The 26524-nt window shown below is 37.6% G+C and overlaps 1 protein-coding gene across 2 annotated transcripts; it reads right to left on the bottom strand.

Moving 5' to 3' along the window:
• Positions 1 to 368: 368 nt before the first annotated feature.
• ABCD3 (ATP binding cassette subfamily D member 3) lies at positions 369 to 26430 on the bottom strand. Of its 2 annotated transcripts, none has more exons than XM_048945053.1 (23): positions 26239 to 26430; positions 16196 to 16232; positions 15356 to 15454; positions 15048 to 15136; positions 13809 to 13878; positions 12851 to 12948; positions 12077 to 12200; positions 11606 to 11662; positions 10569 to 10711; positions 10194 to 10263; positions 8781 to 8850; positions 8576 to 8673; positions 8405 to 8496; positions 7817 to 7905; positions 7663 to 7735; positions 6715 to 6778; positions 6197 to 6274; positions 6040 to 6105; positions 5854 to 5943; positions 5521 to 5640; positions 5006 to 5110; positions 3283 to 3339; positions 369 to 2589 (listed from the first exon to the last, which is right to left on the bottom strand). In XM_048945053.1, the coding sequence occupies exons 1-23, from the start codon at positions 26352 to 26354 to the stop codon at positions 2512 to 2514; spliced, it is 1983 nt and encodes a 660-aa protein (XP_048801010.1). In that variant the 5' UTR covers positions 26355 to 26430; the 3' UTR covers positions 369 to 2511. The 2 variants fall into 2 exon arrangements, with proteins under 2 accessions (XP_048801010.1, XP_048801011.1); XM_048945054.1 differs by lacking the exon at positions 26239 to 26430 and adding an exon at positions 21280 to 21362.
• Positions 26431 to 26524: the final 94 nt, after the last annotated feature.

The raw sequence follows: 26524 nt of genomic DNA, 5'->3' as shown, positions 1-26524 counted from the left end.
TTTCTTGTACTATTTTATAAGCCTTGTTTGCAATCAAGCTCAGGATGTTTTCTCTTCCCTCTCAGTATATTCAGAAACGCTAGGTCCTGACCCTAAGGAAATATAGCATCTTCCATGTCAATGAATGCCATGTCGTCTATAAAGTCAAATTATTTCTCCTTGGATGTAAAATAGGACTTTTTTTAGTTTATTAAATAAATCTGAGGTTACACAAAACTCTGTTAGCAACCCATTGAATTGTGAGGAACCACAGGACTGGTTGCTGGGGTTCCTTATCAGTGCTGTGTATGGTTTGGCTTGTCAACGTTAGAATTTTGTTGAAATATTCCAAGTCTGTCCTAATCACAAACGTAACAGCAACTTCCTCATTTTAATTGATTTTTTTTTTTTTTTTTGCTTCATGTTACACAAAGGGGCTGGTATAACAACCCTTCCAAGAGAAGCTGTTGCATTTGTGCTGACAATTTTCACAACAATAGCTATCTGGCATTCATATTTTCACAGTTTCAGTCAAAAAAAAAAATATTACAACCTCACTTAATGCATGCTGCTACCTGCTACAGTACAAATTAGGCTGATACACAAATCTGAGTGAATAGAAAATTAGTAACATGAGATTTGTCTATTTGTTTTCTATTTGTGGAATGAGCATAAAAATTTGTTCTGGCACCTTATGCTCCTGAATGTGACACACTTTGACTTTCCTCGATGCATCCTACCACAAATCTACTGTGATCAGTGGATTCTTAGACTAGGATAGCTGTTTGCATTTGAATACTATCAAAGAGTACTAGCAGGGAAAGTTAAGGGCAAGAACTATGATCAAAGGAAAATACTAACAGGTAGCCATCTCAACATGAAAGATGATGAAATAAGGAAATCAACATAAAGCAGAACATCCAAATTCATTCCCATTTGATGAAAAGACATTTTTTAAACCTAAATCTGTGATAAAAGATGCACAGAGCAGATTTATTGCATATTTTATGCATGCCTTCACATAATGCATTCCTATATTATTTCTTATGTGGAACAGTAAGGAATTACTAGACCTTCAGTGTAGAACAGGTATTGCAATTTTTTGTTTTAAAGCTTAAACAGGAATTCAGTTTGAGTTATACCTTCCTACTCTCTGATGACAAAATTCACCTTGCTGCATTTATGTTTGTCAAAATCTCATGGCCACCAGAGTCATCATTTGTATGGGGGAAAAATGGTTACAGTAAACAATTTAAGAGTTTGAATTCATCAAGGGATTTGGCAGCCAGAATAATAAAACCAGCAGGGACTAGCTGTACTCAGACAGCACTGAGAACTGCTGGTAAATTTTTTATTTTTACTTTTTAAATCAGGAATCAAGAAACTTCGCAACCGAAATTAGAGAAAAATTTGAAGGGTGAAAGCATTATTTTAGGCTTCACAGACTAGAAAAATCTATCAAGTACCATTATCACTTACTTTCAAATTTGTATCTGTAAAGCAGCCAAAACCACAAGGAGATATGATTTTTTTTTTTTTTTTTTTAAGAGAAAGAAAAGGAAAAGTAGCTGCTGCATCACAAAACTGAACACACACACAGGACACAGAACAGCCTGTTAAAGTTATCTTCCAGAGAATGATCTGAGTCTTTTCTAACTTCTACCAATTTCAAGAGAAGAATGATTGCTCCTACACTTTGTGAGAACTATTTGCTTTCTCAGATAGCTGGAACATCATTTTTCTTTTCCCCTTCTGATTGATTAACCCTTTCCACCCTCAATTTCCTCTCAACTCTTTGTTACCATAGGGTTTCATTGACAGAAAAGGTGGAGCTATAGAAGAGGTCTTAATAAATCAGAAGAGAATGAGATTAGTGAGCAGCAGATGACAGCATGGACAGACAAAGATCAAAAGAAAACCCAAAACCCAGCACAGCACTGGCTTAATTTTCTTAGCAGAAGGAATTAGTTTCATCTTTCAGGTTCAGTCCATTCTTCATCAGCAAAAGTGTATTGGCTACATCACAAGGCTTGGTGAAGGAAAAGGCTCTTTCTGAACCAAGCAGAGCATAGATCTGAAGATGGGATAATGTCCTGCATTGTTTGAGATAACTCAGAAAAATGCATAGAACAGAGCAAAATATCCAAGACTGCTTTGCAGGAACAAGAAAGAGGTAGCAACCCTAATTTTAACAGGGCTTTTCACTGAAGGGAAAGAAAGTCTACAAAAGTCAAATCAGCTGATTTCAAATGGTTTGCATCCCAGGATGAATCAGGTTACACTGATTTAAGCCCAATTTAATTTAGGCAGGTTTTTAAACCACAAGAATAAAGACATTCTTAGTACATATTAATAATTAAACCAACATATACACAATTAGCAATATCCTACATAATAGTAAACGCTTAAGAGCTTGTTTTAAGTTATCCTAGTTAATTTGTTTAAAAACAAGCTGAGTAAATTTACTGTACAAGGTTTGCCATTCTACACATTTCCAGTAATCAGTCTCTGTAGCAGTTCAGTTTATGAGCTTTAAGATCCAAATTCAACTGTGTCTTCAGTTATCTTCTTGAATTCATAGTTTCCTCTGCCATCCATGCGCAAGTAAAACTGAAACAAAAACACATACATTATCAATCCCTTAAAAATTACCACCCCGTAAGCGCACAAATAAGTTACAATTTTTAAGAAGCTTTAACATAAAATCTTGAATTCAGTTGGCCAGGGCTTCCCACCTTGTGCTTCACTAAATTTGATTACCTCTAGCAGAAAAAAGTATGTGTGTGCATAATGTACATAAACACACACAGATTTTGTTTTTATAAAGCATCAATCTACAGGTCACACCCAGACGGAATGTCGATCTTCTGTCCGCTGTGACAATGTACTGAAAGCAAACATTCATCCCTCTATATTAATTCAGCATCCACCCCTCCTCCCTTCCTGTTATACACACACACAGTTTGGGTCTATGTATTAGAGAGAAATTTATGTACAGGTTTAGGAGGTAGGTATCTTCTGAAAGCAAGTTCTCCATACTTTGTACTGAACTCTCATTAAAGTTGGTTTGCTGTTGGCTTAGGGTTATTTTTTCAGGCTAAAAACTTTTCATAATTAGATGTACAAGAATATTTCAAATACTGCAACAGTATTATGAAATAATCCTTTTATTAAATTAACCTTTTAATAAAACAGAACGTGACCTACTAGGAAATAAGATGTGAACATCTTGAATTTAATAGAAAAATCAAAATAAATCTCAACCAACTACAGATATACTTAGTAAAAGGATAGATTACGTACATCATGATGCTTCCAGAGTGACTTCCGGTGGGATACAGTGAAGAGAGTAATGCCAACCTACATGAATAAGGAAATAAGGCAGTTAATGTCATTTTTCTCATGGAGAGATAGTATTTATTTTTCAGCCTGATACAGCTGATGAAGTTAAATTCATAAAAACAAGCTTCCAGACCACTAGTCTGTGTAGTAGTAAGTAGTGTAAATACGCAGCCTTAATGCAAGAACTTACAATTAAAAAAAAAAAAAAAAAAAGAGTTCCAACTTTCCCAATTGATTTCACCATTCTCTTGCTCCTGATCTTTTGGTATTAATAAGGCAAGGAAGATAAAGCTTCAGGTGACTAAAATACGGCTGATAATTTAAAATAGTCTACTTAAACATGGAAAAAAAAAGTCACAAATCCCCAGGCCACAAAAGCTATTAATTATAACCTTTGTAAGGGACAACTTAAAGGCAATTTTCCTTTGCTTCCTTGCAACTCAGTTAACTATGCATCCCCAGCAGCTGTACCAAATACAAGACCAAATGGCTCCAATAATAAAACGGTAATTTTCTTTGTTTCTGCAAGGACAGATTAGATAGGAACTCTGTTTCTCAGCAATATGCGTTAGTCACCTGGCAACAGTAATTCTAAAAACAAGCAGACATTCCAGTCTTAATGAAATAAAACACCCTAAACTGTTCTTACAAAATGTTCACAGTATTCATAGTTATGTGGCAAAATTACTTCAAGAAACAATGCCTATTATTCTGCAGTCCTCATCTAATGAGAGTTCTGATGCAGAGTATCACATGTCCACCTCAATCACCAAGAGACTTTAAAACACTTATCGAACCCTAGCACGCACAAAGAGACCTTGCATGCCCTGAGCTTTTCTTTTTCCTCCCTCCATTAAATTCTATACTAGGCATAAGATAGAATCCACTTATACTATTTTCAAGTTTCCTCTTAACCACAGATACAATTCTAGAGATGTATTTGAGGAAAAACATTACATGTTTTTAGGAGTACATTTCAAATATCTCTTGTAGACTAAGTAAACTTTTTCGCTTTTCTTAGCCATGATGAACAATGGATGAATACTAAGGAAAAAACAAAGATTTTCTTAGTAATACAATCTCAGGGATGCAAGAGCAGAAGAAATGAGAAAGAGTGGCTAGGCAGTGCCAAAGTTCTTCTGCAGCACTGATTTGTGAAGGCCCTGAGCGTTCTCCTCCAGAAACATCTTCATGCACACCCTGAATACTTCATTGTATAACACATATTCGAGCTCCCACACTAGGTTTGAAACAATACTAGGCACTTAATATAAGTTTTTTTCTGAAGTAGTAAAGAATACTTATCTGGAGTTGGAAGATGCAGCCTGGCCCTCTCAAATAACAAAGAAAAAAGATTATCTTTCTGCAAGGCACCATAGAAGCATGCAGAATGTCTGGGAAGACGACCAGGTTATTTGCTATGTAAATCACAGAACTGAGTAGGTGAGAAGAAATGAAATAGCAGTGGGCCATTTCTACTACAGAGATTCATGAGGCATTACTGCAGGAAGAAATAATTACACTAAAGTGATGAAACATACGTGTATTCACTAAGGACTGACACAACTGCTATAGCTAGCAATTTTATCTCCAGTCTTTCTAAAATAGAAACTCACTAAAAGCAGTGAGAATACAGGAATGCTTTCTTGTACAATTCATTGAAAAATAAAAGGAAAGGACTTACCTTTCGGCAGTGGCTGTAAATGTAGCCTTCTACATCAACACTAACAGCACTGGTGCATTCATCCAGAATTGCAAACTGGGGCTTATGATAAAATAGTCTTGCCATCTGGAATGCAAACCAAAGAAACTATGTGGATACACGACTGCAGTCAGTACAGCCTTGTGACATTTTAAACTTAAAATCGATGTCCAAAAATTTACTGCAGCCAGAGAATTGAGAGCTGTACATTACATCATTGATTTTTTGTTTTTACTTGCAAAACCATTATTTTAAAATCATGTTTCACATAATCAAAGCGCAAGGAGTGCTACAAGCTCAACATTCTTACTACATTTCAAGCAAAAGTAATTGTTTCTTTAACTATCTGTTTTTGCTATATTCAGATACTTCACTTTTTGGGGTTTCCTTCTTTAAGTAAAATATCAATATTTAATACACAAAATTTGCTTAAAATCCAGATTGCATTTTCAACTTATTTCCTGTATTTTTTAAGTACTTATGCTTTTGAGACATACAGCCATTCTCTGCTTTTCTCCTCCACTGAGCACATCCATCCAGTCCTGAACACTGTCCCAGCCTCCTTCACGCTCCAAGATTTGACCCAGCTGGACATTATCCAAGTACTCCTTCAGCACCTTTTTTGAAAAGTAGTAATAAAGTTTCAGTGAGCTTTAAATATATATATATTTAGAAGAGTTATAAAGGGTTATCCTACTATGCAGGTGTAACATCAACCACGATAAACATTAGAAACAAACTAAATGTAGTGTTTTTAATAGTATCAGTATTTTTAATCTAAAGCACAACCATTTGTTTCACTTAATATGAGTAAATGAATCACTTATTACCTGGTCAGAAATCCCTTTCTTTCGCTGATCTTCTAAAGTATCTGGGTATATAACTTGATCTCTGAGTGTTCCAAGAGTCATATATGGTCTCTGAGACAGTTACAGACAATAAGTTATGTCAAATATTTATGAAGAATCATCAAAGGAAGAGAGAGAAGACTTGTCTGTTAAAGTGCTTTATCTCACCTGAGGAACATAGAACAACTTTCCTCTTACAGGTTTTGTTAAACGTCCACCAAACAATGGCCACAACTACAAGAAAAAGATTTAAACTTGAGGAAAAAAGTTCTACAATTGTGTTTCTGTTGCAGATTCTTCCAAATCTATTTGAAAGTTTCCTTACTTCACCAAGAACACGAAAAAGTGAGCTCTTCCCACATCCATTTGGCCCACAAACCAGAACATTTGTACCAGATCGAACCTAAAAATGGAAAGACAAAACATTAAAACAGTAGTGAGAAAGTACTGCTGAAAGCTACTGAAAGCTGCTATAAATGATAAGACAAACTCTTGTCCTTGTAGGCTTGTACATAGTAGCAGATTTTGACATCAGTGAAGAATTTCCAACAATACTTAAATTCTTTTCTCCAGCTACTTTGGCATCAATTGCAGCTGGAAAAAAAACATACTTGTAACAAACTTTATTTGCAACAACAGTTTACTGCCTTTATTTTTCAAAATTAAGGAAAAACATGAATTTTGTTCTTGCATATGCACATCATACAAGCATTTTTGTTTGCTTGTTTTTGTTCTTGTTTTGTTGGGTTTTTTTGTTTTGTTTTAAACTCTGACCACTTACCATTTTCACTTTGAAGTATAAAATGAAGCACAATACCATTGGAATGATATTTAAAATCTTACCTCAAAGTTCAGGTCTTGGATCAAAACATCACCATTAGGTGTCACCAATGGAACATGATCAAACCTATTTGCATTTTAAGAATAAAATAAATCAAAATGAGAGCAGATGCCTAAAGCTAGCTAGCACTGCATGCTTAGGCAAAGATTTCAGGAACAGAGATGACTTCAGCAGTATTTCATTCAGTACATTATCTCAGTTTCTAACAATCAGCAGCTAAGAAAATTAAGACTGTTTTTGTTTGTTGGGTGTTTACTGACCCTCTTGAAAACCCTCTTGACCCTCATGTATCTGTTCTCTGAATATTTCTAAATCTTTAGTCTCCAAAACATCCTATGGTTTTAGCTTGCTTTTTTAAAATAGCTCTATCACCAACTTCCTTCTCCTGCCCTCCACCTATACTCCCATATCTGAGTTCCACACTAACCAGATTGAAGCTATTTAATGTCTTAACCTGCCTTACTTGGTGTCTTTGTTTCCGTAGTACTACTACATCCACCTATGTTTTTTAGGCCACAAAAAAAATAAAACAACCTGCTACTTAAGTATATCAGTGACCAAAGCATACAAGTGCTTTGAAAATGAATACAGACTTCTTCCTGATTTTTGCAACTGAACTACATCAAAGAACAAAACATGCTATCAAAATATTTTCTAAAGGACTGATGACACATTAAAAAAAAAAAAAAAGTCAGGCAGCAGAAAATGTTGCCAAGAAGGCTAAGTGAATACAACAAGCATTACATTTCCTGCTAATATTGAAAAACAAAGACCGACTCTCAGAACAGAAGTGTTAAATGGTAATGAGAGGGAATTGTTTATAAGTGATCTATGCTACAGCAGGAATTTCTTATTGTAATTAAGTGTATTGCTCTATAAACAGTGGTAGAAGACTAAAAAAAACAGACTATGTTAAAAATACCAAAGGTGTAGGAACTTGAAAAACATACTTGATAAGGTTATCGGTGTTGATAATTTCGCCAGATCCCGGTATCAAAGGTACAGCTTGTTTCATATCTGCATCTTAATTTAAAGAAAAAATGTATTAGAAACTGGAGCATTAGGAAGAGATGCCTGGTATTGCACACCATGCAGCCCATTTACCTTTTTCCTGCGATACCATGGTACGTTGATATTTGCCACTATTCAAATCCTTCAGAACCTGCATTAATTCCGTAATCCGAGCTGTGAAACTAAAGAAAACAAAACTTATAAATAATCCTTAGAAGTTTCAGAAATCTATGTGAGGAGTAGTATTCTATTAAAAAGTCAAAATGAAATGTTCATCAAACCAGCACAGGAAGTGAAGAGTTTAGAATTGCACTGAGGTTGTAAGAACCTTTTCCTACTGCAGTCAGATATTCCATATTTTAGTGAAGGACGTATTCTAAGTGAAAAACAAACCCCCAAACATTTTGGTAAAATAACACATAACTGATTCACAGGTACCTGCCAACATCCTTTCAACTAACCATTCAAACTGTACGCTGCTTCTTTTTAGTGGAAGCAAATATCATGTCTTCAAATACAGCGTTTCCAGTGCAAAATATTTTTAATTTTTCAATACACTATTATGAACAAAGCACATAGCTCATTTTAATTCTACAATTACCTGTTTCCTAAAATGAGATGAGAATCAGCAGAAACATAACTTCAAGAAAGATCATCTTACGCAAGTAGTGTCACACTTACCCAGCCAATCTCGTCATTTCACGACCTGCTAGGACTATTCTACCCAAAGCTTGAGACATTCTCAGTAACATTCTTCCACTTTGGTAGTAATCCTAGAGTAGAATAAAGTTTCTTTATATGAACTAACAAAACATAAATTCAATATATTGTTTTAAATTCTGTTGTGCTTACCTCTAGAAGTTCTGCATGGGTACTATTCTGATGACGAGGATCAGCCAGGTTCAAAAATGGACGACTAACAACCAGGTAACCAACCACAGTGGCAAGATCTGTAGTTTTTAAGGGTAAATATTAACCCATATACTAATTTAGCAATTAAAAGAAAAACAATTTAGTGCTGGCTATTTAATACAGTCCATTAGTACTGAACACTTACATTTGGCAATGATAGTATCAATGAAACCCATAGAGAACCGGAACAGGATGAAGTTATGTAAGTGTTCCACCTGGCAAGTTACAGAAATAAAGAAATCAAACTTTATCAGTCCTTGTTTTACTATGTTTTTTTTTTTTTTTTTTTTTTAATTTTGAATCCAAGTATAGTTATTTTTCAGTATTTTTCACAAAAGCCCTTAACAAAGCCTGCAGCCTAACTGTGATAACTACTACCAATGTCCCTACTGGCAAACATCTGCATTCTAGATCAAGAAAATCTACACCTGAAATTAAGCATAGAAAGGGGTCAGTAACGGTGGTGAGTAAAAAGGAGTTGAGCAGCAAGAGAAAGACCATTCAGTCAAAACTACATCCTGATTTTATTCTAAAAACAGATCTATAATCTGATGATAGTAACAACTCAGTTTAATTTATACAGACGTACACATCAAGAACCAAGGGAAAGGCTTAGAAGAGCTCCAAATTAAAGAGCGCAAAATAAGCAAGGAAATAAAACTCTGCAGCAGGAAAAAGAGGTGGAGAAGTGGACAGAAGTGTTGAAAGTTGGCAAAACAAAGAACAGAAAGAATTAAGGAAAAAGATGGTATACAAAATAAAAAAATAAACTAAAAGGCCCTTAGTTTCTGAACAAGAAACATGAGGCACAAGAAGTCAAAGGCTGAGACATACACAAGTAGAAAGGAAGACAAGACTGAAGTGTTTCATTTGTAATGCGCTGAACAGACAAAAATCAGTGTTGAAGAGTTAAACCACATTTGAATTGCAAAGTAAGACTTAATCAGGAGAACTAGGAGTAGTTTCAAATGAATGTTTTTGCAGACACACATTTTAGGACATTTCTATTTCTCAGCTTTTTCTTTGCAGTCTCCACTTTCATTCCACTCTATTTTTGCATATACAACTGCATACAGTTATACTGAACCAAAATAAGAAACAAATCTTTCAATGTAGTTCATTTGTTTATTAATTATTCAGAATGTTCTTAGAGAAACCTGTGTATGACAACTTCTCAAGAGATCATATATTACAAAAATCCAAGATATTATCCATTTCTGTACTACACAATATCTTTCTTTTGACCAGAACCTCAAAGTCAGTTTATGCAATACAGTTACATTAGAATAATTATTTTAGCTGAAATTATAGTACTAACTACTATGCAAAAATTCTTTGACACAAAGCTGGTCATAATTGAACTGATTTTAAGATTGCTAGTACAAAAATCAGCTGTTTCAAGAAAATGAACTTAATGGAAACAGTGTTAGATAAGCCCTTTTCTGAAGAAATAAAACTGGAGAAAGGTTCAAAAGAATGTCAAGGAAAAAAAAGATAAACTTGAATCATGATGAGAAAATAATCAAAGTTTTGTTTAAAGTGTTTTTAGAAGTCTTACCAGTTTACGGAAGGTTCTGTGAATAGTCTGTTTTTCTCTCAAATTTCCATTATAGAAAGCAATTTCTTCACTTTAAAAAAAAGACAAAGAAGGAAACTTCATTTTTTTTTAAATGACAATCTGAAAGAGTCAACTATAAAACAGACTGTTCTTTCTGTCTGAAATAGGAGGTTTTGCCCTCGAACAACTACCACGTATACAGCTGTTCTTTTAAATTAGGAATACAATGCAAATAGAAACCATTACATGATCTGCATAAAGATGTGAAGACTCAGAACCGATAGTGTCTTTCAGAATATATTTTAACATCCAGCCTCTATTTACGCCACAGAATTATTTTGTCACTTCTATCTTGCTAACCAAGTAAATCTGTACCTGTTTGTAATAAGCCGTGAGTTGACGTATCTGTACTCCCCTTCATATTTTTGTTCTACGATAGTCATCTTGCCAATTGGTCTCCTTAAACGTGTAAGGAAAAACCCTGACACAATCAAGTATGCCATCATGCTAGCTGGACCCTGTAAATATCAAAAGGGAATAAAAATTTTCAATCCAATGGTTTGCAACCAAGATTTACAATCCAATGGAAACTGCAACACCTTTATCCAAAATGCACAGAAAGCATTAAATCCTTGACATCCTTGATTCTCTCTTTCCACACTGTATTAGCATCTCCTTACAATCCCTTTCGTGCTGCTCCTCTTTCATGCAGCCAGCATGATCTTCTTGCTCCTAATTCCATGTTTAGGGATGTAATTCTCCCTCCCAGCTCTCTACTCAAATTTTTATCATCATCCAGAGAAAATCTACATCTCCCATTTTGCTTACTTGTTTCACTCAGTTTCCTAAATCCTTCCTACCTTCTCTCCTTCGTTTCCACCCAAGGAAAGGCTCCTCTTTATACAGGTTACAAAGAAACAGGAAAACTAATTTTTCCCTTAAAAGCCAGACACGCAAGATAAGAGCAATCAGAAAGAGCACTGTTCCAAAGGGAATTCCCAAGCAACAGCCAAAAGAAAACAAAGAACTTACGCTTTGTGATAGCTGAGTGCCTGCAAATTCTGCTTTTTAGACCACAGAATCATAGAAATCTTAGAGCTGGAAGGGACCTTTAAAGGTCATCTAGTCCAACTCCTATGTTGGAAACAGCAACATCAGAGATCAATTAGGTTGCTCAGGGTTAACCTAAACCTCTAAACCTATCCTCTTCAAGCTTGAGAGCTTTTATCTTGCTTGCCTCAAGACAAAAAGAACTGAAGTTTATAAAACACTAAGTATTAAAGCAAATTTTAGTATATCCTCTGAAATAATGGATTAAACTATGATTAAGATCTAACATTCTTCTCAGACTCCAGATACAATGCTAGAACCAAAGGGATAAAACTTATTTATGTAGAAAACACTCAAGTTACCTGAGCTCCTATTGCACTTGTTAGCTTGAAGATATACAAAACTATATCCAAGAAGGGCTGTAACACAAGCATAGAGGAAACAAAACATTAGAATATCAGCATAATATGAATATATAATTGTGACTTTACCTCATTGCATCAAAAAACAAAGTTTAATACATGAAACAAAGGAAGATGCACTCAGCCACACCTCCCTAGCCATAGTAGTATTTCTATTTAACTATGAATAAGCAGTTATTCTTCTTCTGAAATCTAACTAGCTGAGAAAGTACACACACATCCCTGCTTACCTGTTTAAAAAGAGCATTATGTTCTTTAAAATAAAATTTAAGGAAAAATTTTACAACCTATCACAGGGTTTTAGCAGAGGTTATGGGAACTGCAGAGGAAAAAAGATATTACCATAATAGCTTAAACAAATTTTTTTTTTGACCACATCTATAACTCAAAGCTCTCTATAAAAAAGATTACCTTGCTAAGGTTTGAGTACAGGTCCACTACACTGTTACAGAATTTTTCCACATCCTGTGTAAGGAGTTGATCTGGGTTAGCTATTCTGTTGTCCAGATTTCCCATTTTGTAGTATGTATAAGCCCTGTAACGAAACAGTGGTTAAGAGGCAGAAAAAAAAGATATCATAACCTTATGATCTCAAATAATTGGAAATTCCTTACATCATGCAATAAGGGGGAAAACAATGCAGACATTAAATGACTGCATGGAGTCAACACTGTTTATGCTTCTGCAAGAACAGACCCACATCAACTCTCCTGTTTAGGCTCCAGAACATCACCCTTGCTGAATCTCAGTTCCACACTGCTCTACGCTCTGGAGCTGCATTTTGAGATAGAAGATCTTTGTGATCATCTCAACAGCACATCTGACAACCTAAATTTAGTGCAGAAGAATGTAAGAAGCTACTCAAATTCATACATCCAATCCAGCCAGTAGATTATTAGCACCAAACAAGAACAACTGAAGGACTTTGAGAGCTCACCTATTAATAAAAGCCTATTTTTTTTTTTTGTCCATTTGAGCCAACTCTGCCATCTTTGCACCTGTTGCCATATACAACCTGGATGAACCACTCATCCTTTTCCATGCTAAATACAATCAGAAGTCTTTTCTAAATAATATAACTACTAAGCATCTTGCTAATTTCTTACTATGGCCTTAAACTGATTTGTTTCGATTTGGATCAATTCAGTTTTTAAAAACACTGGACATTAACAAGGTGTTACTCACTTGAGATATTCCTCATAGAGGTATCTGGTGAGCCTTACTCGGAAGCAGAGTTTCAATTCATTTAGACCATATTTCAAGAAGTTATTTACTAAAGAGATCTAGAAAGAGACAGTATTTCAATATTTAGCTAACAAGATTCAATATACCTCAATTCATCTGCAGCACAGCTTGTGCAAACACTTTAAAGTAGGGGAATTGTCCTCTGGAAGTCAATAATACTGTTTAACTTACTTAAAACCAAATATATGGTGTCCACACAATTACTGATTAAGTTTTCATTTACATTTTTGACAACTCCAGTTCTCTGTGGTACTCATCACATCAGAAGATCTAACATTAACCAACATTCAGATAACAAATCTTTAGCTTTTCTGCTAAACTAAGAGAGCCACCCTTTAATGTGGCCAAAGTGCCCTAATGACTGATTCACTATTATGCCTACCATATAACAGCTAGATTATTTATTAGGTAGTAACAATTGTGTTGTCTTTTTTTTTTTTTTTAATCTAGCAGGAGTCAGATTTTCGAAAGCTGAAGGAAAAGTCAATGGGAAAAAACCCAAGTCTTAGAAAAGAGTTGTAAGAAATTTAAAGCTAGAAAACTGAAGAGTTCTTCGATTGTATCAAAAAATTCTAAAACTGCATTGCTAAACATCACCCAATTCACAGAACGAGACTAGGCAGTCCTACAGGTGCCATACTGTGCAGTTAGCCAAAACTACCACAAACAAAACCAACCTGAAAAACTACACGTAACAGCAAAGTCAGCAAGCACGCAGAAATGTGCCAATAGTCTCTCACATATGAAGCCAGGAAATTAAATCTGTTCAATACAGACCTTCACATAACGCAACTACTCCCCACAGACTCTGAGACACCCATTTGAAATCTTTTCCTCAAATTTTCATTTGTGCCATTCTTATAGCAGAAAATATCTCAAATCCAAGAAAAGCACTTACGGCAGGCATTGCGGCAATGAAGTTCAGCAAGTATTTCTTGAAATCTTTTCTGCTGCGACCAATGATAGCACTGCAAACAGCCATAAGCTAAGAGTTATTTACAAGAGAAACTATAATCTGGTAGTATTCAAATGGAGAAACTGTCAGTGGATCACACAGCAGAGGAAAAAAAAAACTCACAGTGAAGACCAGCGGTTTGTAGCTGTAGGATCAAGAATGACAAACTCAAGTAAAATATGCATCAGGAGAATTCTTATCATCTCCCACTAGTAACAAAACAAAATTATCCTCTGATATAAAGATATAACTACTGCCACTGAACTTCCTTACATGTTCTTGACATTACAAGATCAGAGGTGCTAATATAACAGATAAGCTGGACAGCCAAAATATTATTGCTACTAGCTGGCTGACAGTTTCAAAAGAATAGAATCTGAATTTTCTAGCTGAAAAGACAAAGCAATATGAAGATAGAAGCATATCAGTATTAGAATTTTATTACATCTTAAAGATGAGCCAATTTGATTTATAACCAATTAAAAAAAATATTGCTGATGATGATGAAAAAAATATTGCAAATGAACGACTAAAAAGACTAACAGTTCACCAGTTCTGAAGCGAAGAGGAAAAACACAGCAACAGCATAGCACAGTAGCTTCACTGTTGCAGCAACTATGGAAAATTAGCAGAGTATGTGACTGCCTATGTTACCAAGTGCAGCAGTTTTTAAACACCAGAACAGCAGCAGTAAGTTTTAAAGGATCATCTTGAATAGCCCCCCTATTATCTTTCTTTACAATTGTATTATGGGAACAAAATATCGGTAATTTAACAGAACTACATATTTCTGATTCTATTCAAAACTTACTTTACACCTCTAGTTCTAATGCCCCCAAGTTCTGCTATGCAGTCACCTGTACATTGACTTCATTTGTTGCAGGACCATCACATAACCATTCTAAAGCACCTCCCTGGACATTCAGATCACCACAAGACTTAGAGTTGTCAATGCACAAAATATGACTGCAAAATCATTTACCAAGAGGTACATTTGATTTAAAAATAAATAGTGTCCAAGAGCAGAACAATAATCTTTTTTTCTCCTTTTCAAAATAATAGGAGCTATGAAATTATGACTATGCCAGTTACTTGGGCACATTAATATGCAATAAGTGTCTGAATTAAACCACCCTCCCCTGATAAAAGAAAAATATTTTAAAATAAGCAGTTAATAGATACCTTTCAATGACTGTTCCATTTTGAATCATCCAAATATCACAATATGTGCGGAGTACCAGCATTACAGCAATAAGTAGCAAATAACCTGTCTACAACAGAAATGGATATATAATAGTTAAACAATGGATAAAAGTCATCACATTTTAGCACTCTAATAACTGAAAGCGGATGTAGCTTTTTATACTTACGTGTTTTTTTGCCATTTTAAAGTACGCACTACAATTTTGCCCTATTCTAGCAAGGTATATTACAAGAGAAAACAACTCCAAAAACACCCATTTGTCTTTGTTACTCAAGGCAATGCTTACCTCCTTACAAAGTGCTCTAGGGACCATTATTTTCAGGATTCGACATATCCTTGCAATAAACAACCTGTCCACCATCGCTCGCTCCTTCTTTCCCTCTTTCTGCTCCACATAGAACAAGCAGAACAACAAAAGAGAGATTTCTGTAAAGCATGTTTAGATGGTGTGATATTCTCCCTAGCTGCATTACATACAGCTATCTTCCTTCTGCAGTTTTTTGCAATTTTTCCTGCCAATTTTAAGACTTGCTCACACAAGTTAAAAGAAATGTACGAATTGGGATTGCATGCATTAACACCTAACAGAAATCTTAAGTAGGAACTAAGCTATCAGAACAAGGTGCAATAGGAAATAGTTGTCATGATACAAAATCATTAGTTCAAGCATTAAAACAAATGTAATATAAAACAAATATTAAAACAAGTTATAAAGCATTTTGCCATCTCGAAGTTGCTCGTCTCTGGAAGACATCATCTGCCAATATTCCTAAGGCCACATCCCATTGCTTCTCTAGACCATTGATTGCTTGAACTCTACTGGTAGCTCTTTATTGCTCAGAGTACGATCAAACTTAGAGAACTAGTCCTTAAATGTTCATGATGCACAAAGAGATGAAAAAGCATATGGCACACATCAAGCACTAACAAAAACTTCAGTTATATGCGATTACTCTGATTCTTCCATTTGTTTCACCATTACAAGTCTGAAGGTGTCATTCAAACTACACTTGCATCATACTCATCACTGTGTCCAAACCAAAGCTGCAATTACGGGACAGAAAGCAAAAAAAGGATCAATAGCACTTACAATTATTAAATATATATAACATGAAGAAATAATTACCTCATTGCTCTGCAAGGCTTGTTTTCCACTTCTTCTACTGTAAAAGAAAAATAAAAGTATTTCACTTTTTATTAACGTGCATTTTCTTGATCTCTACACACAGGAGACAAACAGAAAAGCTGTAGATTACATCTCTACCACCTACTACAAAGCAGCATAGCGGCCTCACAGCAGGAATACCTGTATCAAACTTACTTGCTAATTTTACACTGTCACATGAAAAGTTATCCATTCTACAATTTGGTTTCATATAGGGAGATTAAGCCTCCCTCTTATCTCGAGTTCTGCTTCACCTTGTGTTTTGCACCACTAACTCTCAGTGTTTCTACATCTCTAAAAAAAAAATAATAAAAATACTTAGTAGGTCTGGCTGCAAGGCTCCAGTGACCACAAGTGAAACTACTTGAATGCAGGTTCAGCAGACCAACTTCAATTTCACACTGTCTACATAAGCCAAACAGATTTGTTTCGCAAGATATTTGACTTTCAAATAACTCATTATGCTATTCATAAAGATTATTTGCTTAATAGCCTGTGCTGCATGGGAAGAAGATCCTGTGAAACTAAGGCTCTGCAAAGGTGTGCTCTGGTTTTTGTTTTTCATTCTGTCCTTTCTTTCCTCCCCTCATTTTCAAAGGGGTTAGAGGAAAAACACTTACCAACAATCACCCAAGAACACAAAAGTATTGTCTCTGCCCTTTAAAAAAAGCAAGCTGGCATTTAAGACAGTTACAGTTTGTCTTTCTTTCTGAACATCGAATAAGCGTGTGAAAACAGTGGGAGAGTTTACACATTTATGTAGTTTAAAAGTGTCAGCCATCCACACCAAATTGTAACATTTCTCCAACATCATAATAAAAGTATTTACAGCAGGCCCAACTACAATAACAGTTTCAAGCCAGTAGGTAGGAAATCCCAGGGAAGCACAGAGTAAGCAAGGCACTGCTCCTTCTGCCTCCAACTCCCCCAAAAGTGCAGACACTGTCCTGTAAACACTTATCCACAACTTTATCAGCATCATCTCACACCTGTGCTTTTAAGTGCTGCAAAGGAGGTACCTAGGACGTCTACTTTAATTTATGATGATTGGGAAGACCTCAATGTCATTGACCAATGAAGCAAAACAACTTAATTACAAAGAAGGAAGAGGCAGGGCAGCAGAAGAACATGAAAAAAGGAGACCAGAAAGTGAGAAGGAAGAGATGCCAGCTTAAGAAGAGCTTAATTAAAGGTAATGGTGAAGCACAAGCTCGAAAGGAGAAGGCAAAAATCTCCTATTACTACTTGTGCAAAATACAGAGTAAAGAACATGACACACAGTAGAGGGCAGACCAGTGAGAAATAACAAAAGTTCAGAAGAGATGTAACACAAAGGAAACATTTGGAAATGGTAACAGCACGCAGAGTCTAAGAAATAATTTAGGTAGAGACTACAGCCTGGTGATGCAGGAGTGACCTACTGCTGCCATAAGAAATTTCACTCCTTCTTGATACATCTAATTTTTCAAAGTACAAAAGACCTATTAAGGAAAAAAAAAAAAAAAAAAAAAAAAAAAAAAAAGCCCTAAAGTAAGGATCAGTTTAGGAGCATGGCCACATCTGGTTTGGGAGAAAGAGAAAAGCATTACTCTTATGAGTTAATAACTGATCAAACTAAGTGGCTATCTTCCTGCATGATTCATGAATTGCAGAAGTGCAAAATAAAAGCATGCTGCTCTTCAAGATACCCTACAATAACTCCTACCTTTGTAACTTCAAGGTCCGCCAAAGTTTGAAGTCACAGCACTCAATATACAGCCACTGCTGCTTTAAAATGATCAGATACTAATATATCAAAATAATACTATATTAAGAATATGAGGTCCAGCTGAATACCTGAAGTATTTAATACGTTTCTCCTACAGTAACTGTAGAAATTCAGTAGGTGAAGGAACTGAATTTGCATGAAACTGATTATCCACTAAAGAAAAACAACTGTTCAGAAACAGCCATATTTGTGAACTTGCATTTAATTTGTATTTGTATTCACAGAGTAATCACAGAAACAAAGATTAAGATAAAAATTACATATTTGTAAATGAAAATGGAGCTGTAATGATGTTTTTCTTCCAAAAAAAGAAATCACGCATGCTCCAACAAGTCTAATACCTTCACTAGAAATGAAGCAACCGCAGACTAACTACAGGTTACTGAGATGCAGAACAACTAGGGCTCAAGAGATCCAAGTTGCTCTCAACATTAACAAAATTAGTCCAGTGTCATTTCCAGAAGTAAAACTGTTTTGCTTGCAACAAAAGACTCCACTGTAACTCCTCTGCATTCTGTTCCAGGCACTTTCCTTCTCAGAAGTCCCACTTTCTCAGGCTGCTACCTGCTGGCACTACTCCCAACTCCATTATCCTATTGTAGAGGTTTGTGTGAGAATTGTGGTTGCATTCTCACTGAGTGTAAAGACTAAATAACATCCTCAGTTAGTCAGCAAGAATACAGCAAGACTATCTGGTTGCAGCAGAAAACTCCAACATATGAGCCAATTCAGCTCCCCGTTATTTCAGACTTTACCTAATGCTAGAGCAGCCTTATGCTGCTCAGTTATGCTGCCCAGTTCCTCTATTGCACTTTTCCTGGTATGGGGACATGCTTTAGTCTGAGCAGCATGAGTATGGGCTGCTGGGAACAGAAACAGGCTGGTTTTTACTGCGGTGTTCATTTGAGAGATTACTTAACCCACACACCCCACTCTCCAGTTTGCACTACAAAGCACTTTATTCAAGTTAGTGCACCTGTCATCAGTGGGCTTTGAACTATGAAGGTTGATTTGGTGATGTGGAAGAAAAAGATATGGATACAACTCAACTTAGTGCACTCTGTCTCACAGCCATTCAGTCAGTGTTACTATCATTCAGGCAGCCACTATCTAACTGCAGAAAAGCTCTACTTTCAGCCTTTAGCCCGGTTGCTCTCACTTCACCACAGAGTGACACTGAAACCTAGTTAGATAGTGTCCACACAGAGGCTGACGTGGCTAGGGTAACAAGAACTACAGAAGCAAGAGCCATTTTCAGACAGCTGAAAGGAAGCAGTGCTGGATTTGCCTCTGCATTCCCTTATCAGTAAAACTATTCTCTTTAAAGAAACATGCAACAATGGTGGTTGCTCAAAGGATCATTCTCAGTATTACTGCAGAAGAAAGTGATTTCAGAAGCACAGCAAAAAGCTTTCCAGAGACCATCAAGTCTGGTTACATAAAGGGAACTACTTGGCAAATGTAGTTCTGTGCTATTTGTTAGCAAACAGGAAAGTTAAAGAATTACAGTTTCTTGAAATATCAGCCTCCTTCTAGGCTAAAGTTCATTAGTTCCATGGAAGCAATCTACACTGAGCTGATTGTAACCACATGAAATTGCAGAGATAAAGACAGAGATAAGTAAGTCTTGCAGTTTAATGACAGTCAAAGTGGAAATCAGAGATTGAAAACAGTATATTGTGACTAACTATAAAGAAGCTACAAAGTTCAGGTCATGCTACCTGCTTTCTATAGGATATCTGGCTTCTGCTAAACCCAGCACAAAGGAAGAGGTTCTGCTATAGAGAGAAACTGAACTTTTCAAACAGTTGCTACCTCTGAGCAATCTTTGTGTGTGTTTTTTGCAGCCCTTGCATGAATACAGGTGCAATTTTCAGTCCATTTTCAGTCACGCTCTGACACAGCAAAGACAATGCAATTCAAACAACTAAAGATGGAGTACAATTGCAGAGACATATGGTGGGAGGGACTAACAGCTGTATTGAGAAACACAGCGTGTACCTCCCAGTGTAATCACTGACAGACAGCTCCACACTGCATACCCAGCGCAGAGCAAGAGAGCAACAGCACAGTTACTTTGGGTCAAGGGCAGCAGGCACAATCCAAAAGGATGCACATTTATACAGTGCACCCTCAGAGCACACAGAAATGAAGGGAACAATTTTCTTGGCTCAACATCGGCAACTAGTTGCAGCACAACCAAAAATAACGTGAGAGAAGGCATTCAGGTGACCCAGAAAGGGATTGAAAGGTCACAGGCAGCTAGGGACTGGAAGCTGAGCTCTGACTGCTGCGCCACTAACGCTCAGAAAGTTTCTAGAAGCACTTCAGAAGGCAACAAAGCAGCACTGTTTTAGAGGAAAATCTCAGTTCCAGTATAAGCCTGCATCTCAGTAACAGAGTAAGACAAAGGAAAAAGGCTAAAGCTGTTGTTTTTCCATAAGCTTGCGGTCTGGCCTAAGATGAGGCTGTCATTCTCCCTCAGCTACACCAGAGGAAAAAGATTTTGTCCTCCCTCCTGCAACATGAAAAAACCCTGCTGCACACTGTCACACACTCATGCACTAGATCCTGGCTTAGAGAACAGCCATTTTCAGCAACTTAATAAAAGAGAAGCCACAAGTTAACTACCCAGGCCCAAAACAAATGCAGTCTGAACTCGAGGAGAAGGCCTGAGTCACCCAGTTCCTCCTGTCTCCTTGCCCTCCAGCTGAAGACAGCTTTTCTGAGCCTCAGGGAGGCTTTTTTTTTTTCCCCCACAAGGTCAGATTTTAGATACATCTTCTAGTAATCCCATCTGTATGTTTTGGTGAATTGTTTTGTTTTTCATGTTAACACAGAAGTGGCAAGCAATGGACTGATCAGTCACATTTATGTTCTGGTTCAGAGCACCATGTTGTCGCTGCCTAATCTTTCTTGATAGTTTCTTTAGCCTCTCCATTGTGCAGCACAGGTTCTCTTTAAAGCTTCCACATACACGGAAGCAACCTAGCCATCTGCTGCAATGCAGTTTCAACCTTTTTAGTCAGTCTTGGCATCTCCACACTGGAACAAAGTACCAAGCATGCGCAAAGTACCAAGCATGGACCTCACACACACATCTTCAGAGCCTAAAGAAAGACGGAATAAGAAAGAGAATAATATCTTAAGTGCAAAAAACGCTGAATAACAAAAAGCAAGACTTGTTTTAAGTTACAGGTGTCACTCACTAGGTTTTAACTTCTGTATTAGATTTCGTAATGTTTGAACAAGTTTTTATCAGTTCCAGTTTACTTACATGAATCACTGTCAAGTTCAAGGGCAGTCCTGACACACACCAACTTCCACTCCCTGAGAGGAAGGCGGCTGAAAAGCCCAGTGACAGCAAAGTGCAGCAGTCACACATCACCTAAGCTGACCTGTGTAAAAGCCTGCTTGACATTCATTGCACCAACAACTCCTCACTTTGGACCAATCCAATCTCTGAAGCTCCAGGCAAATATTTTTCTTCCTTTAAGCATTTTTTTTTTCTTCAAAAAAGGGGGAGAAATCACTTGGATTTCAAAGGTTTAATGCATACAAAATTAAGTTTCTATACACCAGCATCCACTTGGATTTTAATGGATGTACTGGGTGATAGGGGAAGGCAAGTGCATCTAGGAGCAGATTCTAAACATCTTGTCACTTTCCATATACTAAAAGTTCCTACTATATTCAGCTTATTCTCATTCCCTAATCTCGCAGCTCCAAACTCCTTTCAGGTCCCTTCTCCAGCAGAAACCTGTATGTATTCAATACTTTTTGAAAATAATCCAAATACGCTCTCCATCTGTGCAAGTACTTCGCTTCCAACTACAAAGAGACTAAGGAACAATTTCCACTAGAGTGAGAGAGTCACAAACAACCAGCTCACTTACGTACCACCCACTAAGGTTTTATTTCTAAAGCAACCAAATCTTAAGTTTCTTGTTCTAGGCAGTGATGTCTAACATGTAAGACAAAGCTCATAAGACATGGGGTTAGACTTCTGCAAATGAAAAATAACTTCATCTTACTTTAAGCATTATACAGCATAGATTTTCCTTTTTCCTTCCTTTTTCAGTCAGTCCTATACTGTGTATAACCCTATTTCATTATTTACCATTTTTTTTGACTGTCAGTATCCAATATGAGCTTACAGTCTGTGTTTAAAGAAGAAAAAAGTTTACACGAACCAAACTGCTACAGCTGTTTCAGTCCCTGGTTGGGTTGGTTTCTTTAATGTCACAAAAAATATAAATTACAAACTACATTCATGCATTCTCAGTAAATCTGAAGCCATCTGCATTCAATTAAAATAGTAATTCCTAGCAACAAATTGCTATCCCATAGTAACAGCAGATATTAAAAGGAAATATTTGCTGTTTGTGTTTGCATACAGCCAAATAGTACTCATAATGCACCAGAACACAGCATCAGTTAGGAAAATGCTACAGATTATTTGAGTAGTCCTATTTCAGTACTGTTTATTACTGAAAAGAAAACACCAGCTCCAAAAACCAGCCTTTTCAGATCTTGCTCACTGACATTTGCCCAAGGTCTTGGGCATTAAACTTTTTGCTGTCGTTTCAGCAGAGAGAGGACAAAGTACAAAGACTACTTGATTGGACCTCCATTGGTCTTCCTTCTTTCTTCTGTTCTTCATATTTTTCTCCAACGCTCAACAGAGGGAGTGAAGGGAAAAGAAACACTGGTCTTTAATGCAGATTTTTGTGAGTAATTCCCTTAAACGGAAGTGAGTTTTTCAGTGGTCAAAAAACCCATCAACGCTGAAATCCTTTATACTTGTAACAATTGCTCCTGACAAATTAAAGTCATGATTGGTTTCTCCTGTACTATATACACAGAATTATGTAGTTTCCCAAACAGGACAATATTTTTTTCCACTATAAAAGCACTCCAAACACCACAGCTCAGGTCATTATTGCATTTACATGTAACAACTTCCTCCCTCCCGAGTAGTGAAATGTTTTCCAAGGAAAACAGACTTGATTTTGAGAAGAGCAACACAAATGGAAAAACAGGGCATTTTTACTGCCTTGACTAAAGCACAGAAAGCAATGTGGAATACCACTGAGCTTCTTACTACAAGTCAGCAGTTATGTACTGGGCTATTTTGGGGGATTTTAGAAATTAGTAGTTAAAATTTATTGTCAACTGCAAGAGATACAGCCTCTCAGCTCTGCAAAACAGATGAGCAATGTAATAGGTCCCACAGAAGAACAGCTGTGACTAAGCCAACTAACACTAATTACATGATCTTTGACCTACTAAGGTAGGCTAGTGTAACATCCAGCTTAATTATTCATACCTCACTACTTGATATGAGTTGTACTGGACTTCGAACCTATTGCCTGACAGCCGAAATGAGAGTTGTCTGTTCCTCCTACAGTAGTTTCTATAGCTGACTATTCCCTATCAAAAGTAACACACACAATCTCAGAAGTCTGTGTAAGGCAAGTCTGTTTTGTTGTGTTACACATTCAACAAACACACACTTGACTTGCTATGTTTGGCAGTCACTTGTGTTGCTTTTCTTAATTTGCATTTTATCTTGTTTTACTTCTCAATTTTGGCCAGCAGTAATAGAGAACCACCACAGCATTCCAGTAGACATTTAAAAAAAGACATTTATATCAGGGAAACATGATATAATAGCATATCAGCATGAGACAGAAATACGTGTAAGGAAATATACTGACAGTAAGTTCTGCCTATACATTTTGCGCTTCCACAGCAAAATGCTAGTCTCCATTCAAGTCCACAATATTGATATACATCATACAATTTCACCTTCCAGAATTCAAGAAGCTGAAATTCATGTGACACGCACAAGACAACATTTTCACACATTACATACTAAGGTAAACAAAGGCATTCACATACATAACACTACAGTTTGCCATTACTGACACACTTCAGTTAGCCTCAAGCTGCAAATATGCCACAATCTAGATTATCTAGATTGACAAAAAATTCTTCTCCTTACAGAAAAGTAGAATTCAGGACAGCCACTTTTCTCCATCTTTCCAAAGTAGACACAAAAATTAGATGGCATGCCAGGCCTTAGAAATTTTTAACTATTATTCCACGCAGATTTATTTGTATTGTCAGTATTGTATGTCTGTGTTGTATACCAGCACAAGTATGATGGAATATAAAAATTTGGCACAGTGACAGTCCTTTCCAAAAGTATGCTATAATTTACATTAGCAACAAAGCATTAGGAAATGAAAGACACTTAAACTAACAAGACTAAAAGAGGATGAGGCAACAGTAATATGTGGTTGCTTTTGTGGTGTAGGCAGTGTAACTTGCTTACTGCCTCTTCTTGATAGGCAGCATTTTATAATGCTCCTGGCAAGGTTTGCCTCACAAGGAAAATGTGGAGAAAAGAAGGAGGACCGATGAGCAAATACCACCCTCAAAAAAAGGACAGCATAGCTGGCTATGAAACAACTGAATGGTGGATGTAGAGTTTGGAATTCACAGCCCCAGCATAACAGCAGTATTAAGAGCTATGCAACAAAGCACCTCAAAAGCCTAAAGCAGTAGTTGCATAGGTACAAACTAGCTAGCAACATGGTACTTATTTTAGAAACTGCATTTCTAGATAGATTTGAGAAAGCAAAACAGCATAAGAGAGGCAGATTACAGCAGTAACAAAGAGGTAGGAGGATAACTGTAGTATAGATAGAGGAAAAAGGTATAGGTCATATTAGGTCAGACCACCTCAACTCCATTCAACTGCTAAATGTGTGAATCATCTCCACTTTACAGCAGACAATAACATAATAGTGCGTGGTCACCTAATATGTACAAATAACTCAGATTTTTAACACTGTATGTAGCAAAATCATGATTCCTACAGGAGGAATACAATCCAAATACAATTTTCAACATTTAAGCTAGAATTCAGTTTCATTACATTCACTCTCAACTCTCACTCTCAAGGCACTCTTCTTGTTGAGTCCAACAGATCAACATCAAGAAACCTGCAACACAGTTCAGGGACAACCCAGGACCCACATTATATGTATTTCAGGAGTATACTTCAAAACTACATTGGACCTCAATCTACAGCTGAAGGCATGCTCTAAACCAAACATAACCCAGAACTCCTCAACAAAGAGAAAGCAAGGAAAGTGTGGACAATTAAAAGGTTCACTTCAAAAGCACATTCAGTCTGAAGTACAAACTTAGATTCTCCTAGAATGTCTGCCTGGCCCAGTCTTTCTTATAGACAGCATTACAATACACTAAGTAGGAAAGTCTTGTAGTAACCCTCTCAACTTTCCACTTTCAAGCTCATCTATACAGCTTTTCACCTTTTTATAGAAGGTGTTTGACTAAATTCAGCAGAGATAACTGGAAAATATCACCCTTCCCAATGAATTGGACAGAAGAACAAACCATCATCAACAGTTCAGGATCTTGTTTCCACTCCCATGCAAACAACATAACATAACAAATTCCAAGAAGCCCTGTGTTGCTCACGTTTTATGTATGGTATATGACAAAGTTACCTAACTTCAGAAACTTGTGAAGATATCACCTGCATGAAAGGAATTAGGTAAAATAACACTAGGTCATTGCTTAACTACAGGTATGCAATTGCTTAAGTCTATTGAGCAAGTCCATTTCACCATCTGTGTTTAGCACCAGGACAGGGTTATAGCAATTACACGATATCTAACTGTACAGCCAGGTCTTCAGCACACGGCCGGCAACTGAGATCCACAGATCTGCCAGCACCACGCAAGGGCTGAGCGTGGAGCACCTTCTCCACCCATCTCACGTCCTGGTACCCGAGTGCTCCTCAGGGGTCAGTAGACTCCCGTCCCAACACACACACACACAGGTGGGCCGCCCTCACAGGTAACCCAAGCAGGCGCTATCTCTGCTACAGCTGTCGGCGGGCACCAGAATAACCCGCGCCCGTTACTACCCCTACAGACAGGACAAACCTAAACATTTAACTTTTCTCAGCGCGAGCTCGCAGATGGGAAAGCTAAGAAAGCGAATACAATTCGAGCAGCGGAGCCGGGGCAGCGGATGCCGCCCCCTCCCCAGGACGCGGTCCCGAGGGTCGGAGGCAGCGAGCCCCACGGCAGGGAGAGCCCCGGGCCCGGCCTCTGGGCCCCACTCCGTCCCGCCCGGCCCCGCGCACCACCGCCGCTCGCCCCCGGCCCTTCGCGCCGCGCCCCGTCCGGCTCACCCGTGCTGGGCCGCGGCCCGCCGCTTGTTGAGCAGGCAGAGCAGCGCGCAGGCGGCGGCCGTGCCGCCGACAATGGCGGAATGGCGCACGGTGAGATATTTGCTGTAGGCAGCCATGGCGCGAGTGCAGCCGCAGAGCCGCAGCCGAGCCGAGCCGTGGCGAGCGGGCGCAGGGAATGCCGGGATGAGGGGCGTGGCGCGCCCGGCCTCTCCTCCGCCGGCCGAGGGGAGGCCGTCCGTCTGGCGGCGCGCGCTGTGGGCGCCGCGCTGGGGCTCGCCTCGGGAGC

The sequence above is a fragment of the Lagopus muta genome, chromosome 5, assembly GCF_023343835.1.
Source record: "Lagopus muta isolate bLagMut1 chromosome 5, bLagMut1 primary, whole genome shotgun sequence".
Classification (NCBI taxonomy): Eukaryota; Metazoa; Chordata; class Aves; order Galliformes; family Phasianidae; genus Lagopus; species Lagopus muta.
The sequence above is the reverse complement of the archived record's forward strand: the minus strand, read 5'-3'. Positions and strand labels throughout refer to the sequence as shown.